Here is an 18809-nt window from a genome sequence, read left to right on the forward strand (position 1 = left end):
TTGCTTTTCTCTGCTTTCTGTGTAAACAACCCAAGTCCTAATATAATTAATATGTAAACCACAAGGTTGCTGCAGTTTGACAGTGTTTTCATCTTCCCCAAGGACATTCGTTTGTTTAAACCATGTGACCTGATGAGAACAACTCTGGTCCCAACATAGCCCATTTTAAACCTTAATACAACAGATTAATCACGGCATACCGTATAAGGTCCTGAGTTTTACCTGGTTAGGTTACCAGAACAGGAAAGACTACAGCCCCATAATACATTTTCACCACATCACTCTATTACGTGTGGTGCCACCTCTGATGCACAGGGTGGAAAGTGTGTGTGAGAGAGTGAGTGCACCAAATGTTGACAAAACAAAAATAAATTTGGCCTCAAAAACGTTTCTCAATTAATTTTCTCAGTAAAACAAACTAATTAAGAATACCGTATTTCCTCTAATCAAAATCGTTTCACGTTTTTCGTCGGTCATGGGGGATGTAAAATATGGCACATTGCATGGAGTCTGTAACGCTGTGTTTAAAAAGTGCAAATTAATCTGAGGTGCGACCGCGCAGAAAACAAACCCTCCTGATGCGTGCGCGAACGCGCTTAAATTGTATAGGCGGTCAGTAATCCTCGAGCACGACACGAATAAAAAAAACAGCTGAAACGTGTGTTTGTCTTCCGCGTCTTCTATTTGGGACAGTAGGTAATATTCGGGTCGCATTGGACACAGGGTGAATTTTACTTCGCTCTGCCCGCTATCCATCATAAAACCTTATTTTTAAGAATAGTTGTGAATTGACTGCAAAAAAAACTACCTGGGGCCAGGGATTTCATAGTAGCCAACACCGACTGTGGATTTTGTCACATTGGCATACAATGACAACTTCCATCCGTACAAAGACAGGTAGGGAATACTGCGCGCTCTGTGCAGTGCGTGGAGTTATAGTTGGGAGTTCAAATGGGTTGCTATATTGCCTATTGCAGAATACAGTGCCTACCCTTGTATTGCCATTTTATCATGTTAATTGAATGTTAAACCATAATCTAAGTGGCATAGTTAGAAACAAGTAATTACTTTGTTTTCTCTGTGTGATACATAGGTGCGTAATTGTGTTGTTGTCATATTTGGAACCTCTCAGTGAGCTGTTTGCATGTCTGAAGTGTACATTACTGTCCACAGGCATATTAGGCACTGTTGCATGCAAGATCTGTCTCACCCTGTAAGAGATAGAAAGGATTACATAGGACCATGAATGGTGACCAAGGCTTGAGCTTGGACACAAACTAGACAACTTTTTTAAACTTGTGATTCAGACCAGCCTGTGAACAGAACAACGTGCACAGCAAACTCACCATTTCTCTTTACTGAAATATTTGCTAGTCCTTCATAGGAATACTTTTTTTGTACCCAGGCTTTGTTTATAGGTACTTGAATGTTATTAAATGTCTCCTTTTGTTAAAGGGGCAATCTGGGATTGTTACATACATTTTAGGACTTTTGAGTTAATGGCATGTAGCCATTGCTGCTTCATGAAGAATATAACTTGTAAATGCCTCATGAGTTTAGGTCAACTGTTTTACCCCACCATAACCCAAAATAGTGTTATTTGTTTAAAATACCAGTTGTTTACCAGTTGTTTTTCCAATCCCAGATTTCCCCTTTAAACATTTCCACTTGGCTTCCACCTGGCTCCCTGTGATCTGATAGCTATATAAACATTTGTTTGAAATAACAACCTTATTTACTGGGCTTTTGGGGTGTTCAGATTTTTGTCTAATCAAGCACAGCGTTTCAACTCTAGATGAGTAGGACTTCGGCCCCGTGCCTTCTCACACGGCTGGAGGTGAATGGTTATTCCCTGTTGTGTGTTAATGCTTACATACATAGATCCAGATTGCTTGAATGAGTGGGCCTTTGACTATGTCTTGTCTTCTCAGATCCTTTGGATTCCACTGATCCCCAGGTTCTGGACTATATGCTGGTTCCTCACCGGAACTTCAACCTGATCAATGGGGTCCACTCTCCCGACGAAGTCGACCAAATCCAGAACTGGGAGATCCGAGACTCAGACATATTCGCCGTCACTTATCCCAAGTCAGGTGAATACTGGAGACAGCATGGATGTACTTACCTAGAATACCCAGTTGATTACCACTTTTAAAACATTCCTGCATACCTCTTTATCTCTATAAGATCCTCTTACACAGTTTCAGCTCAACTGAGTAGATCTCGTTCAGTGAGTTTACTTTTCTTATCTGTTAATGGGCTCTGTTCTCGACCTGTATCAGTCCAGCAGCCCAGATAAGTGAAAGAAATGTCCTAGTTGTTTTAAGCCAACAAAACTGGTATTTTCGCTAATCTCCCTGCGCAAAATCTTGCCCGCATCCTTACATTAGGTGGAATGCTGCCATGCCCTGTTATTCTCCCTTGGCTGAAAACAATGGTTTAAACCAGGCTAGATTAAAGTGTAACAGACCGATGTCCCATAAGCATCGTATCAGAGCAGGAGTAGCACAGTGGTAGGCAGTACAATGTCCACATTCAAATACACTATATATACAGAGTATGTGTGACACCCCTTCAAATTAGTGTATTTGGCTATTTCAGCCACACCAGTTGCTGACAGGTGTATAAAATCAAACACCGCCATGCAACCGTCATAGACAAACATTGGCAGTAGAATGGCTTTACTGAGGAGCTCAGTGACTTTCAACGTGGCACCATCATAGGATGCCACCTTTCCAACAAGTCAGTTTGTCAAATTTCTGCCATGCTAGAGTTTCCCCGGTCAACTGTAAGTGCTGTTATTGTGAAGTGGAAACGTCTCAGCTGGGAAGTAGTAGGCCACACAAGCTCACAGAACGGGACCGCCGAGGGCTAAAGCACGTAGCGCATTAAAAATCGTCTGTCCTCGGTTGCAACACTCACTACCGAGTCCCACACTGCCTCTGGAAGCAACATCAGCACAAAAACTGTTCGTCGGGAGCAACATGAAATGGGTTTTCATGGCCTGGTAGTTGTGCATGGTGATCTTAGACTTGTGTGCAATGCCAAGCGTCGGCTGGAGTGGTGTAAAGCTCACCGCCATTGGACTCCTGATTAGTGGAAACACCTTCTCTGGAGTTATGAATCACACTTCACCATCTGGCAGTCCGACGGACGAATCTGGATTTGGCGGATCCCAGGAGATCGCTACCTGACCCAATGCATAGTGCCAACTGTAAAGTTTGGTGGAGGAGGAATAATGGTATTGGGCTGTTTTTCATAGTTCGGGCCAGTCTCCTTAGTTCCAGTGGAAGGAAATCTTAACCCTACAGCGTACAATAACATTGTAGACGATTCTATGCTTCCAACTTTGTGGCAACAGTTTGGGGAAGGCCCTCTCCCGTTTCAGCATAACAATGCCCCGTGCACAAAGCAAGGTCCATACAGAATGGTTTGACGAGATCGGTGTGGAAGAACTTGACTGGCCTTCACAGAACCCTGACCTCAACCCCAACGAACACCTTTGGGATGAATTGGAACGCCGACTGCGAGCCAGGCCTAATTGGCAAACATCTGTGCCCAACCTCACTAAGGCTCTTGTGGCTGAATAAATGCAAGTCCCCGCAGCAATGTTCCAACATCTAGTGGAACGTCTTCCCAGAAGAGTGGAGGCTGTTATAGCAGCAAAGGGGGGACCAACTCCAAATGAATGCCCATTTTGGATTGAGATGTTCGACGAGCAGGTGTCTACATACTTTTTAGTGTAAAATCCCTGAGAAACAAAAGTTCACTACATTTTCCCCAATAACAATAACCCCTGAATTGTCAGTTAAACAGTGTGTGGGTGTTATCAAATCATGGTAGTGCAGTGAGGTGAAAGGGCCAAGCTATCCAGTATTGTACATTGTATGGTAGGACTGACATTGAAGTTTAAATTGAATTGAAATGACCTCTGGGTGACCTGCAGTGTCCACTCTGCTGGGATTGACAGGGACGATCTGGATGCAGCAGATTCTGACTCTGATAGAAGCCAAAGGTGACGTCACTCCAAACACAGAGCATCTCAACGCGCAGCGCGTCCCATGGATCGAGCTGATTGGCAGTGAGAAGAAGTTTAACGCTACCCCTTCCCCCAGGCTACGGGTCACCCACCTGCAGTACAAGTTCATGCCTCTCGCCATCAGACAAAAGAGGGGAAAGGTCAGTGGAATGCAAGGCTCATTTTGGTAACACTTGTGTATTATTCTGTGGTATTAGAACTTCATAATTAGCACTTTGGTATTGGTGTTAGCCTGCAGGTATAATGCTTTATTACTTGTTATGTATGAGTCTTTTTAATGCCTTATAAGGCTTTTAATATTTTATATCTCTGTGTATCAAAATACTCTAAATGGTCAGTATACATGCTGATTATAAGTCTTAGAATGCATAGTACCTGCAGGCTTTAAGTGTTACCTGAAGTCTATTTTCACTATTTGTCATTACCTTCAGGATTACTTTCATTAAATTGTTACTACTGATATTGATGGATTGTTTTTATAGTCAATCTATTGATATGCAGTATGATCTTGCTTCCCTAAGGTGATCTATGTGGCCAGAAACCCTAAGGATGTTCTTGTGTCCTACTACCATTTCCACAAATATGCAGCCATGCTGGAGACACCGAAGGACTTCAATGATTTCTTTGAGAAATTCATGGAAGGGAAAGGTAAGTAGAATGTGTGCCTTTGGTCCTGTTAAGGACTATGAATATCGTACATGATGTGCAAAGCCAAGTATTTCTTTTCTATGGGGAGTTGGCACTAGCCAACAATGCGTTACGCTTACAGTTAAGTCAGTTAATTGTGATTATTTTGAAATTAATGTCGAAAGCCTTCTAAACACTTTCATCTGTAGTATTGTTAGGTTCATCTATGCTTTCATGGAGGTAGGCTGGGTATGAAGCATCCATTTGAGTCTTTGCTGTGTGTGTTGCAGTTTTTGGGAACTGTTGGTTTGAGCACATCAAGATGTGGTACGCTAATAGAGACAACATGAACTTCCTGTACATCACATATGAAGAGATGATCAAGGTACCAACAGTGGCAACCTACCTGTCCATCTACTTGTCCATCCTGTCCTGTATTCGGAGTTGGCTTGTGAGTTTACATGAGTCTCAAAGCATGAACGGTGTGTGTGTGTGTGTTGCAGGACCTGCGCTCCATGGTGGAGAGGATGTGCAAGTTTCTAGGGAAGGATTTGACAGAGGAGCAGATGGCCAGTGTGGTGGAACACAGCACCTTTAGAACCATGAAACAGAACCCACAGGCTAACTACGAGACAGTGCCCGACTCCCTGCTTGACCACAACAAGGGCACGTTTATGAGGAAAGGTATGCACGTCACACCTTCTAAGTCATAATATAACGTGATAACAGAATGGTCACCTGTCTCCTTATCAATACACTTTGGTATGAGGATTGCACAAGCTGCAAATGATTTCAGCCTTAATCAAGCCAAGGGCAACCACAAAGGCCTTACAGTACTGTACTTGTAACACCAGGCCCCCACACATTTACACTGAACCAATGTTCCGATAGGTATACAAGCATCCGGATTATAATCTGTGCAAACCTAAAGAACAATTAAATTGATCATTTTTTATCTTTTTGATCTTATTCATGATCTCTGGAATCATACCTGTCTACATATGTGAAAATGGTGAGTTAAAAAGCTAAGGTCCTATTCTTTTTTTAAATCTGTGACATCACAGGGTAGGATTAAAAGTAAGAAACTGTGATTTACAAGTTTCTAGCCAGAGGGAGGGTATTTTCTTGCTCCGCACGTCACCGCAAATCTCCTAGTGTTTGATGTTCTCGGGTAGAACTGTAACCTTAGATGTTTTTATACGAAATGTAGAAATGTGCCATTTTCACATACTGTATGTACACTGGTATTATGCTGGAGAAAATGAAAATGATGTTGAAAAGTGGTGGAATTGCCCTTTTAATACTCTTTTACATTATTGACTGATTTCCATCCACTCTCCTGACAGGGACCATTGGGGACTGGAAGAACCATTTCACTGTTGCACAGAGCGAGAGGTTTAACAGTGTCTTCCAGGAGAAGATGAGGGACCTGCCCCTCTCCTTTACTTGGGACATCAATGACGTCACTAGTGTCACCTGATGACATCCTAGTCACGTCTTGCAGGGATGTTTTTAATCCTTGGGCGGGCCCCCTAAGCATTTTTTCAGGTCACCTAAATCCAAATAGTGTAAAAATAACTTTTTTTTTCAGGATGGATAAACGCTTTTACTGTAAACTTAAATGACTAAATGCCTTTTTTTAATACAACATTGTTGAATACTTGTTTATGATGTACAGAACGTGGGCATTTATCCCTTACATAAAATAACCTTTGAAAGCTAACAGTCACCTAAATAAAGTCAGGGACAATTGAAAAATCCCTCAAACAATTAATTTAGCACTACATATTTCATGTTTGAGCAAAATAACACATAATTAGCCATCGCGAAATGCATAGAATTGAAGAAAATTGCTTTAAAACGGAAAATGTTTCTCGGCTCCATGGCAGAATATGTAGAATCGCAGGGAATTTGCTTTAAAACGGCGAAGATGAGGGTCTCTAAAATTCATGCCCCTGCCACGTCCACCACCTAAGCCCATTATTGATCCAGGAAAAACACTGCCTTGGTTACAAGTTACCCTAGATAATTTAATAAGCTAGTTATAAGCTATACTGAACAAAAATGTTTCATGAGTTGAAATAAAAGATCCCAGAAATTTTCCATACACAAGCTTATTTCTTATTTTATTAATTGCACAAATGTGTTTTACATCCCTGTTGGTGAGCATTTTTCCATTTGCCAAGATAATCCATCCACCTGCCTTAAGTTGAGGGAGTGTGCAATTGGCATGCTGACTGCAGGAATATCCACCAGAGCTGTTGAATGTTAATTTCTCTACCATAAGACACCTCCGTTTTAGAGAATTTGGCAGTACGTCCAACTGACCTCACACCACGTATAACCACGCCAGCCCAGGACCTCCACATTCGGCTTCTTCACCTGCGGGATCGTCCGAGACCAGCCAACCAAATAAATTCTGCACTGTCAGAAATCATCTCTGGGAAGCTCATCTGTGTCCCAACCAATTTCTTGACCTGACTGCAGTTTGGCATCATAACCAACTTCTGTGGGCAAATGCTCATCATCGATGGCCACTGGCATGCTGGAGAAGTGTTCTTCACAAATTAATGTTTCAATTGTACTGGGCAGACAGCATATATGGCGTTGAGTGGTTTGCGGGTGGGGTTATGGTATGGGCAGGCATAATTACATTTCATCTATGGCAATTTGAATGCACAGAGATACCATTACAAGATCCTGAGGTCTATTGTCGTGCCATTCATCCACCGCCATCACGTGTTTCGGCATGATAATACACAGCCCCATGTTGCAAGGATTTTCATTCCTGGAAGTTGAAAATGTCCCAGGTCTTCCATGGCCTGCATACTCACCAGACATGTCACCCATTGAGCATGTTTGGGATGCTCTGGATCACCATATGACAGCGTGTTCCAGTTCCTGCTAATATCCAGATACTTCACACAGCTATTGAAAAGTGGGACAACATTCCGAAGGCCACAATCAACAGCCTTGATCAACTATGCGAAGATGTTGCTCTCTTGAGGCAAATGGTCATACCAGATACTGACTGGTTGTCTGATCCACACCCTTACCTTTTGAAGGTATCTGTGACCAACAATCTTCTCTGTATTCCCAGTCATGCCTAATGAATTTTTCAACTGACTGATTTCCTTATATGAACTGTAACTTGAAATTGTTGCATGTTGCATTTATATTTTGGTTCAGTGTAGTAGCCATCAAACCAAAATGTATATTAAGTTATCTATTTTACAGAGGGAAAAATAGTTTTGCAAGTGTACAGTAACTTCTCATGCGCTGTACCCACAGTTTCAGTCGGTTTTTAATGTGTATAAAAAACGTATTCATAAAGTTAAGAATTGAAATATATTTTTAAAAGCAATTGTCTTGACTCATTTTAGCTATATGGTGATAGAATAAAGAAACAGTGAATTCAACCAGTGTCTTTTGAAGGTTGTTCTGTAACAAAATGTGCTGCTGCCCTCTGTGGGTCAGTCAGGGTTTCTACAACTGCCTTGTGAATTCCAAGCCGGCAAGCACTTATTCTCTTTTTTCCACATTCAGATTATCTAGATGGCAATGTAAAGATCTTAGTCCCCCACATCCAAGAAAAGTACTTAACACAAAATTCACAAATGCTAGTTATGGATCTTTCATTCACATTGAAAGCAAGTCTAAGAAGCAGTAGATCTGTTCTATGTGAGCTATTTCTATGCTACCGGTTTATCTTTTGTTTTGTACATCAGCTTCAAACAGCTGACACGATTTTTGTTTATGGAAAAGACATATCAGAGGTTTAGATGGTACAATGATTCTCTACACTATACTTGTCTTGTCAAACTGAAATTAAGCAAACTAGAATATTTGTGACCAGGAAATGGTGAAGAGATTTCTGCATAGTGCATCTTTAATGGCATCCGGGTATAAATCAACTCATTGACAAGGGTGTATAAATGCCTTGAGGCGATTCTGTGTTTACAGTCAACTGAAGTTATAGTTCACGTTTAGAACAAATGTGGGTGTTATTGGTTGTCTTCTCTGTGCTTGGTCAGATACGGTGACTCCCCTTCCTGTGATGATCCCCTCCTGTTAGTATCGGTTGCGTTCAAAGTCGTAAATACTAGTCGTGCTACGCATCTCAGAAGAATTCTATATCTCATTGATGTCATTCCTGAGATGCAAAAACACTTCCCCAGGCATTGGAGGATCTGAATCTGTGTGGCACAACGTGACTGCAATAAAGATGATCTGGGACCGGACCTGGTTTCAAATACTATTTCAAATAATTTCAAATGCTTTCTACCTGGGCTTGATTGAGCTTTCCAGGCGCAATGGAACCAATAAAATAGTCGAGACACTGCAATCCCCATTCATCTGGCACCCCAGGCAGGCTAGAGCAAATGCTCAAAGTATTTTAAAGATTATAAATAGTATTTGAAAACATGTCTGCCTGGAACATGCCCATGGAATCTTTCTCTTCTTTCTAGTTCAGTCCTCATCACTGCCCAGTGCCAGAGGGTCAAAGTCAGGGTCTTCTTCATCCAGGTCAAGTTCCTCAAGGTCCTGGAAGAGGGACTCGTCCACTTCAACACTGTTTCCAGCTGAACGGGAGGGAAGCGCAAAGTCATTATACAACCTTTTACAGATCCCCCTCGCTAATCACCATACTTCTCTTACCTCAGACATACTGAGGCAAACGCGCACACACACACACTACAGTTGTATACCTCCGGTATACTTACAATCTTCCAGGAACTGTATATCTGATGTGTCAAGATTGTGATCGGTCTCAAATAGCTTTTTTCCTGGTAGAGAAAAAAAGTGTTAATCATGTACAAATGCAAAGACGCTCACCAACCATTGAGAACCTTGTCTCAAATGGTGGACTGGACCTCACTTTACATGCACTGACAGCTACATTGGTATGTGTTCATATAAAGTAGAGGTCGACCGTTTCATTAGGGCCGATTTCATATCAATCGTAAATCGGTATTTTTTTTATACCTTTAACTAGGCAAGTCAATTAACACATTCTTATTTTCAATGACTGCCTCGGAACGGTGGGTTAACTGCCTTGTTCAGGGGCAGAACGACAGATTTCCACCATGTCAGCTCAGGGACCCAAGCTTGCAACCTTACACTTAACTAGTCCAACGCAATAACGACCTGCCTCCCTCTCTCGTTGCACTCCACAAGGAGACTGCCTGTTACGCGAATGCCATAAACAAAGTTAAGTTGCTAGCTAACATTAAACTTATCTTATAAAAAATAATCATAATCACTAGTTAACTACACATAGTTGATGATATTACTAGATATTATCTTGCGTGTCCTGCGTTGCATATAATCTGACTGAGCATACATACAAGTATCTGACTGAGCGGTGGTAGGCAGAAGCAGGCGTGTAAACATTCATTCAAACAGCATTTTCGTGCGTTTTGCCAGCAGCTCTTCGTTGTGCGTCAAGCATTGCGCTGTTTATGACTTCAAGCCTATCAACTCCTGAGATGAGGCGGGTGTAACCAATGTGAAAAGGCTTGCTAGTTAGCGCGTGCTAATAGCGTTTGAAACGTCACTCGCTCTGAGCCTTGGAGCGGTTGTTTCCCTTGCTCTGCATGGGTAACGCTGCTTCAATGGTGGCTGTTGTCGTTGTGTTCCTGGTTCGAGCCCAGGGAAAAGCGAGGAGAGGGAAGGAAGCTATACTGTTACACTGGCAATACTAAAGTGCCTATAAGAACATCCAATAGTCAAAGGTTGATGAAATAATGGTATAGAGGGAAATAGTCCTATAATAACTACAATCTAAAACTTCTTACCTGAGAATATTTAAGACTCATGTTAAAAGGAACCACCACCTTTCATATGTTCTCATGTTCTGAGCAAGGAACTCAAACGTTATCTTTCTTACATGGCACATATTGGACTTTTACTTTCTTCTCCAACACTTTGTTTTTGCATTATTTAAACCAAATTGAACGTTTCTTATTTATTTGAGGCTAAATTGATTTTATTGGTTATATTAAGTTAAGTGTTTATTCAGTATTGTTGTGATTGTCATTATTACAAATAAATCAATAATAAAAAATATTTTTTAAATCGGTAGCGGCTTTTTTGGTCGTCCAATAATCGGTATCGGCGTTGAAAAATCATAAAATTGGTCGACCTCTAATATAAAGTCCTTCTGGGCAAACTCCCTCTACCTCTAGCCTGTTCTCCTTCACCACCAACAGTTACAGACATGGTCTTCAATATGGTTGCTACTTAAAGTCCCCAGGCCCATTACCAAGTTAGGACTACCTTTTCCTACTGTGCACTAGAGGCATGTAATTTACTATCTATGTTCAGGAGGAGTGTAAATGTTTCCTGTAGGCCGGATCGTGTTGTGCTGATTGTATGTTTTACATTTTGTAATGTATTGACGGCTGCCGCTTTCTTGACCAGGTCTCCCTGTTAAAAGAGACTCAATGGACTTCTCCTGGTTAAATAAAAGAAATGCAGAAACTTGAAGCACTTGGGTTCATGTTTTGACTGTACATGATGGCGGAGATGTAGCATCCAGATTAGGGTTTAATATTTCCCAGGTATTTTCCAAATGTTCCATCCTGAGAATAAATCATTTCTCTACCGGTAACCAGGTATTTCCCGCCAAAACTGGAAGTGCCATTCAAAAGCATATAAATAGGCCTGTCTGGATTTGATTGAAAATTCAAGCCTGATGCTACCGGAGCCTGATGAGCCATACATTGAAATACATTATAGGCCGCATGTGCTGCTCAGTAAAAGTTACAAGTATAGGCTAGCGAATTTGATCGAAATATAATAGGGTCTGTTTGTATAATTAGTAGGCTGACGCATATATACACCTTTCATAATATTTCCCCAAATGTTATTAGCCTACTTCTTGTTGATTCAATCCTTCCTCACTTTCAACAGTTAAAGTTTGCATTATCGTCATTCTAAAGACATCCTTGAATAATACAGGACTAGAATTAGATATAGAAGGCTTTCACTTCAAAGACTGAATGGTTATTGGTCTGAACAAATAACTGCTATAGCCTACAGGCATCGCACATAGACTTATTTCAAACTACCCGTGAGTTTTATTGGCTGCTGCATTCAACTTTCAGTAAACAAGAGCTTGTCTCCGAATAGTCTATTGGTATAAGAAATGCTACGAAAAATCATGTCCAGCAAGCAAATCCAGTCTAGCTTTTCCTGCATGGGAAAGGAGAGGGGCCAGCGGCACACTGATGAGTGCTGATTGCGCAAGAGACCGAGGCTATAAATTAGAAGATTATTATGCATAACCCATCATTAATTAGCTAAATATAAGGCTAATACTGAATTGAATTTATTACCTGAAAGAGGTAGGCTAGGACATCTAGAACAGGATTATCTATTTTGGATGCAATTTGAATGAGGTTGATGGAGAGAGAGACTGACAAAGTGCACTGATTTAAAGCAATGATTTTCGAGATGGCTGCTGTTTTAAAACAGCCTGAAAAAAAAAAATAAGCCAGATGGAGATGGGTAAATTAGACATGTATTTGGTCTTTATATTACTGAAGCATATGCTATGCAAATGTACCTGTCACTAGAAGAAAAGTTACCATGATGAAATGATAGGTCTACATGCATTGTGAACTGTACTCCATACTAAAATGGGCAGTCTGTCCCCACCCTGAGCACGGATGATTTATCATACAGAGGCCGTAGGTAGAGAAGCCACATTTAGACATTGCATATAATTTAACAGTTCCATTTCAAGCCAAGCTGTTCGTATAAATAATTGAATATATTTATCAGTGTCTCGCAGTTATTTATCCTGGGAAAAGGAAGTGATTTTGGGCTGTAAATCCCAGTAAATCTCCGTAACCAGGTTCCCGCCATTCAACCCTAATCCAGATGGCTCTTGGCTGGGGATGAATAGGGGTTTGGGGGGGTAGACACATACCTGTGAGTTTAATCTTTCCAGCCTGCTGTTGTTCCTCCTCTTTCTGCCGTTTCCTCCTCAACTCAGCCATCTCCAGCTCAAACTTGGCTTTCCATGACAGGAAGTTCTCGATGGTGACCACTGTTCCTTGGAAGAGCACCTTCTCAGCCTCCTCCGCTGCCTCCTCTTTTCGCCTCTTCTCTTCCTCTCTTCTGTTTTTTATCTCGTCGACTAATTCATTCAGTTTGTCCTGAACTGCTGTAACTAGGGTGAATATCATCACCATTCCAAGGTTTTCCTCAGCCTAGAAAAATTTAAAAACACAGATGTACGGGTTGTCATTGCCGAGTAAGGCTGAATAGACAGGCGGAGAGAGACTGACGGACAAACATACATACAGAGCTGCAGTAAGGCGAGAATGATGAATCAGACCGTGAGTGAGTAGTGCTGTTAGCCAGTGATTGTAAAGCAAATGACTGCCGGTCTCGCGGAAATTGACCGTTAATTAACAAACATTTAGCATCTCCCGTCTTCCACGCATAGCCTACAAGCAAATGACGCAGACCCTTGAAACATCTACATTTGAAAAATGGCTATGCCATATGGCTGTGGGCTACACTAGTTCATTTAGCATTTGCTTAGAATTGCGTGACATTATTTTAAAATATGAAGAATACAATTAAACAAAGCTGAATGAAATAGAAAGGGTATTTTCTCCAAACTATTTGAGGGAATGTGCACATGTGGCTATTCGGTGAGGAGGGGTTAACAAAGAAACAGGTCCTCCTATATGTTGAATTTAGGGTTATTTATGTCACTTTAGTTGTGATATGTTTAGATTTTTTAATACATTCTAAGGCTGCATGATGCGACTAAAGAGGACTTGAAAAAAGTTGCATTAAAGGCATGAGCTCTGCTTTTTTTGTGCAGGCTGTAAACACGTCATCAGTCTCTTTCACAATTTGCCTTGAATTTCCCAGCTGCATCCCCTTTGTGTGGCCATAATGATTCCCCTAAAGAAAGTCCATGTCTTCTGTGACCTCCACATGTCTGGTTCATCCCTGGGAGAAATGTCCAAACGCCTGAAGGTACCACGTTCACCTGTACAAACAATGGTACGCAAGTATAAACACCATGGGACCACGCAGCAGTCATCCCGCTCAGGAAGGAGACGCGTTCTGTCTCCTAGAGATGAACATACTTTGGTGCGAAAAGTGCAAATCAATCCCAGAACAGCAGCAAAGGACCTTGTGAAGATGCTGGAGGAAAGAGGTACAAAAGTATCTATATCCACGGTAAAAACCAGTCCTATATCGACATAACCTGCAAAGCCGCTCAGCAAGGAAGAAGCCACTGCTCCAAACCTGCCATAAAAATGCCAGACTACGGTTTGCAACTGCATATGGCGATAAAGATCAAACTTTTTGGAGAAATGTCCTCTGGTCTGATGAAACAAAAATATAACTGCTTGGCCATAATGACCATCGCTATGTTTGGAGGAAAAAGAGGGAGGCGTGCAAGCCAAAGAACACCATCCCAACCGTGAAGCACAGGGGTGGCAGCATCATGTTGTGAGGTTGCTTTACTGCAGGAGGGACTGGTGCACTTGGCAAATAAATGGCATCATGAGGAAATAAAATGATGTGGATATATTGAAGCAACATGTCAAGACATCAGTCAGGAAGTTAAAGCTTGGTCACAAATGGGTCTTCCAAACTGACAATGACTCCAAGCATACTTCCAAAGTTCTGGCAAAATGGCATAAGGACAACAAAGTCAAGGTATTGGAGTGGTCATCACAAAGCCCTGACCTCAACCCTATAGAAAATGTGTGGGCAGAACTGAAAAGGTGTGTGCTAGCAAAGAGGCCTGACTGTCAGGAGGAATGGGCCAAAATTCACCCAACTTATTGTCGGAAGCTTGTGGAAGGCCACCCAAAACATTTGACCCAAGTCAAACAATTCAAAAGGAAATGCTATCAAATACTAATTGAGTGTATGTAAACTTCTAACCCACTGGGAATGTGATGAAAGAAATAAAAGCTGAAATATATCACTACTATTATTCTGACATTTCACATTCTTGAAATAAAAGGGGTGATCCTAACTGACCTGAGACAGGGAATTTTTACTATGATTGAATGTCAGGAATTGTGAAAAACTGAGTTTAAATCTATTTGGCTAAGGTGTATGTAAACTTCAGACTTCAACTGTACATACGGTCACGCCGTCGTCGATGCACTTATTGATGAAGCTGTTGACTGAGGTGGTATACTCCTCAATGCCATTTGATGAATCCCGGAACATATTCCAGTCTGTGCTAGCAAAACAGTCCCGTAGCATAGCATCCGCGTCATCTGACCACTTCCGTATTGTGCGAGTCACTTCTACTTCCTGCATTGCTTGTAAGCAGGAATCCGGAGGATATAATTATGGTCAGATTTGCCAAATGGAGGGTAGCGGAAGAGCTTTGTATGCATCTCTGTGTGTGGAGTAAAGGTGGTCTAGGGTTTCCCCCCCCCCTCTAGTTGCACATGTGACATGCTGGTAAATATTTGGCAAAACTGATTTAAATTTGCCTGCATTAAAGTCCCCGAACACCAGGAGTGCCACTTCTGGGTGAGCATTTTCTTGTTTGCTTATGGCCTTAGAGTTGGTTCTTGTGCGGTCTTAATGCCAGCATCGGTCTGTGGTGGCAAATTGACAGCTACGAATAATATAGATGCATCTTACAATACACCATTGGTAGATATGATAAGTTGTAGACCACACTAAGGTGCAATTCCTCGATAAGGTGCAACACTTCTTTAGTATTAGACATCGCCCACCAGCTATAATTGACAAAAAGACACACCCCCACCCCTCGTCTTACCAGACGTAGCTTCTTTGTTCTGCCGGTGCATTGAAACTCCCTCCAGTTCTATATTACCCATGTCGTCGTTCAGCCATGAGTGAAACATAAGATATTACAGTTCTTAATGTCCCGTTGGTAGGGCAATCATAAGTCATTAATTTTATTTTCCAATGATTGCATGTTAGCAAGTAGAATTGATGGCAGTGGGACATCACTCACTCGCTTTCGGATTCTTAAAAGGCAGCCTGATCTGCGTTCTCTTTTCCTCCTTTTCTTCACTCAAATGACGGGGATCTGGGCCTGTTCCCGAGGGAGCAGTGTATCCTTCTCGTCAAACTCGTTAAAGGAAAAAGCTTCTTCCAATTCGTGGTGAGTAATCCCAGTTCTCATGTCCAGAAGTTATTTTCGGTCATAAGAGATGGTAGCAGCAACATTATGTACAAAATAAGTTGAAAAATAAAAAAAGTTACAAAAAAATAAAAATAGCACAATTGGTTACAGCATGTAAAATGACAGCCATCCTCTTCGGCGCCATCTTACCACATCATTCACAAGTGATAGGCTAATATTGTCACCCATCACAATATTCTTGATGTAATTTAGTCTTCACATATAGTAAATAATATGCGTGAAATTTGATTTTAAATTGACCATTATGCATGCACCTGTCTTGAAACAGGGGCAGCGGGGGAAAAAAATGTAATCTTTGCACTTAAATAGCGAATGGATAGGGTCCTTCCCGTGGTTCATTTTCATGCCAGCCAGGTAGGCTATATGCCTATTTTAAAGAGAAGCAATGTGCTTAATATTAGGAAGATGGAGAAATAAATATAGTAGGTCTAGCCTATAGAAATTTTGCGCTCATCAGCTCTCATGAAGTGTTTGATTTGATTTCCAATTACATTTGCGTTGATGTCAGTGATTTGAGGGACAATAGAGTGCGGAGTACCAGGCAGTTAGCAAGTTTGGTAGGCTACTAATGACCATGAGCAGCATCAGAGCTTGGAGAAGTCTAATTACAGTGACTAAACTGTCACATGGAATTTGACTGTCATCATGACTCGGTAATACAGTCACCGTAACAGCCCTATGAGTGAGTGTGTGCACATGCGTGTAACAGACCTGCTGCTGCAGTAAGGTGAGGATGCCCTCTGCGTCTGAATCCTCCAGGTTCTCCTGGGAGTATATCTCCCACAGCGGCACCTCATCGGGATACTTCTCCACATAGGTGAACTGTAGAGTCACTTCAATCGCTACAATAACACAGAGGCATTAGATTAACAAATAAACAAACAATAAATGTAGTAGAACCCTAGCCTGGTCCCAGATCCATAAGTGCTTTAGCCAACTCGACTGACGAGTCATGTCATATGGGACCAGGCTAGTGTAACTGAACAGATCTACACAAGACTCGGGCAAGAGAGTGATAGGTTAGGTTACTTTCATCGTTTTCCCCTGCGTCCGATGTCACAGTGATGGTGAAGCTGGTGGGCACCTCTGATAGCACTACAGGAGGGCCAAACAAATATGAAAGTAAGCAGAGTAGTCACATCATTGTTATGCAAATTAATAAAAATCAAAACGTTGCTCTAAAATAATTTCGCTATTGAAAAGTGGAAGATGTTGACTATGATCAACTCACCTGCTGGAGAGCCTGACTAACTGTATGGCACTGTAAGTGCAGTTGAGTTTGTTTAGCTAGCTAAAGAGGACAGTGGCACTGACTAATTTTGAGTGTGTGGTGATCGAGGGCGTTTCATTATGTGATCGTTATCTAAAACAATTTCTCCTAGATATTGAGGTTTGTTGGCTTGCTAACTAGTTAGCCAGCTAAATTGGCACCACACTGCTAACCTGCGTTAGCCAGCTGGCTAGCTAGCGTTTGCCAGCTTGGAAACCAACCGAGACAGACTCGTAGAAAACTAACCTGTAAACGAGTCGGGGTAAATTGACTCTATAGCTTCCAGCTCGTTTCGCTGCTCCTCAGCGTAATCTGTCATTTTCTTCTACTATGGTCCATCAATGAGCTAGCAAAGTTATCCAAAGGGGCACAGACGTGTGCGTGCTCAAAGAAGGGCCCACCAAAGTATTTTATATAACCAAGATAAACCTTAGCTTGTCATTTCCAATAGGAACAAAATAGTCATAGTGGGCAGAACAAGCAAGGAGGCGGGCAGAGCCAAGCAAGCGTTAGCGCTATCCTATTGGGCGTTCTAGTTTATATTTAGCATATTTCCGTTAGGGAACGCCTACCCTGTGAAGTGCTCGTGCGCAATAACTCAATTCGACTTTGTACTCCTAAACAGCGTGATTTTGTAAAACGTTTGCAAATGGCGGAGTCTACAAGACTTAGTCTGTTCTGTTCATTATATATTCTAGTTTTGGGAACATAAAACTATATTGAGATCAAATGTTTATTTGATGAGAAGATTTGCAGAATTTCGGCCAAAATCCATCTCGTTACATCTTCTCCCACAGCGCGCCAGTTGGTTTCCTCTCACTACCATATTTGGTAGTGAGTGGAAACGCCAACCGGATGCTTCACATTTATACATCCACTGAAATATCAGTCTGTGGGCCCGATGTTGATCGACTACATCGGCAATCCTTTTTAGTTCTCACTCTGAGTCGCAGAAGGTTGGTTTGATAAAGTTTACTCATCGAATGGCTATTTATGCAATTATATTTGTTAGATACGGATACATTTTCCATTCAAATCTCTTAGGTTATTATCTACTCATTAGTATTATTAGTTCGGTATCATGTATGAAACGTTTTATACTTTTCTTCAATAGATTATTTTAGTCTAGTATATTCGTAAAGGGCCATGACATTGGCCTTTTCCTTTATACTGTAGTCATTGGCATTTCCTCAATTGGTTTGCTTAAATCCTGCATCCTCTTTCCTCCGTCCTCTGCAGTGGTGTAGTGGAGGGTATATTGCTGTATTACCATATACAAACTTATTTTTCAGTGGGCATTGGGTATACAAAGTAATGGAGGGATACGCCATATCAGTTTATAAAGCTAAAAGAACAGATCAAAATGTTTAACTTATAATGTTGATAAACTATTATTTATTCATATTTTAGGTGCAGCAATATGCACACAGCAGTAAGGCATACACGCAAATGTTCCTAAATGCAATTTACAGGAAAACACCTTTTCTTAAATGCACATATGAACAGAGATGAAAATATGCTAGAAATGTAGAAAGAGGGGAGATCTAAAGATGCAGGATCTATAATGGGATTGGTTTCTAATATGACTAGGATAATGCCTTTAGCCGCTAGACAATGAAAGAAAGTTGAAAGAAAACCAACAGAACAGCGGAACGCATATGAGGAAGTCTTTATAAAATTATTGCCTCCATGTT

The 18809-nt window shown here is 41.4% G+C and overlaps 2 protein-coding genes across 4 annotated transcripts; one reads left to right on the forward strand and one right to left on the reverse strand.

Moving 5' to 3' along the window:
* Positions 1 to 552: 552 nt before the first annotated feature.
* On the forward strand, positions 553 to 6775 carry LOC123997931 (amine sulfotransferase-like). Of its 3 annotated transcripts, XM_046302663.1 has the most exons (8): positions 553 to 897; positions 1760 to 1837; positions 1932 to 2093; positions 3947 to 4179; positions 4561 to 4687; positions 4957 to 5051; positions 5170 to 5350; positions 6013 to 6775. In XM_046302663.1, the coding sequence occupies exons 3-8, from the start codon at positions 1970 to 1972 to the stop codon at positions 6144 to 6146; spliced, it is 894 nt and encodes a 297-aa protein (XP_046158619.1). In that variant the 5' UTR covers positions 553 to 897; positions 1760 to 1837; positions 1932 to 1969; the 3' UTR covers positions 6147 to 6775. The 3 variants fall into 3 exon arrangements, with proteins under 3 accessions (XP_046158619.1, XP_046158617.1, XP_046158618.1); XM_046302661.1 differs by lacking the exon at positions 1760 to 1837; XM_046302662.1 differs by lacking the exon at positions 1760 to 1837 and having other exon boundaries at positions 557 to 897; positions 3971 to 4179.
* Positions 6776 to 8526: 1751 nt separating this feature from the next.
* LOC123997932 (RWD domain-containing protein 1-like) lies at positions 8527 to 17542 on the reverse strand. The gene is made up of 6 exons (XM_046302664.1): positions 17362 to 17542; positions 16875 to 16940; positions 16557 to 16687; positions 12603 to 12885; positions 9391 to 9453; positions 8527 to 9249 (listed from the first exon to the last, which is right to left on the reverse strand). Exons 1-6 carry the CDS (start codon positions 17432 to 17434, stop codon positions 9137 to 9139), a joined length of 729 nt encoding a protein of 242 aa, XP_046158620.1. The 5' UTR covers positions 17435 to 17542; the 3' UTR covers positions 8527 to 9136.
* Between the last annotated feature and the right edge of the window lie 1267 nt (positions 17543 to 18809).

This window comes from Oncorhynchus gorbuscha, linkage group LG15 (assembly GCF_021184085.1).
Source record: "Oncorhynchus gorbuscha isolate QuinsamMale2020 ecotype Even-year linkage group LG15, OgorEven_v1.0, whole genome shotgun sequence".
NCBI lineage: Eukaryota > Metazoa > Chordata > Actinopteri > Salmoniformes > Salmonidae > Oncorhynchus > Oncorhynchus gorbuscha.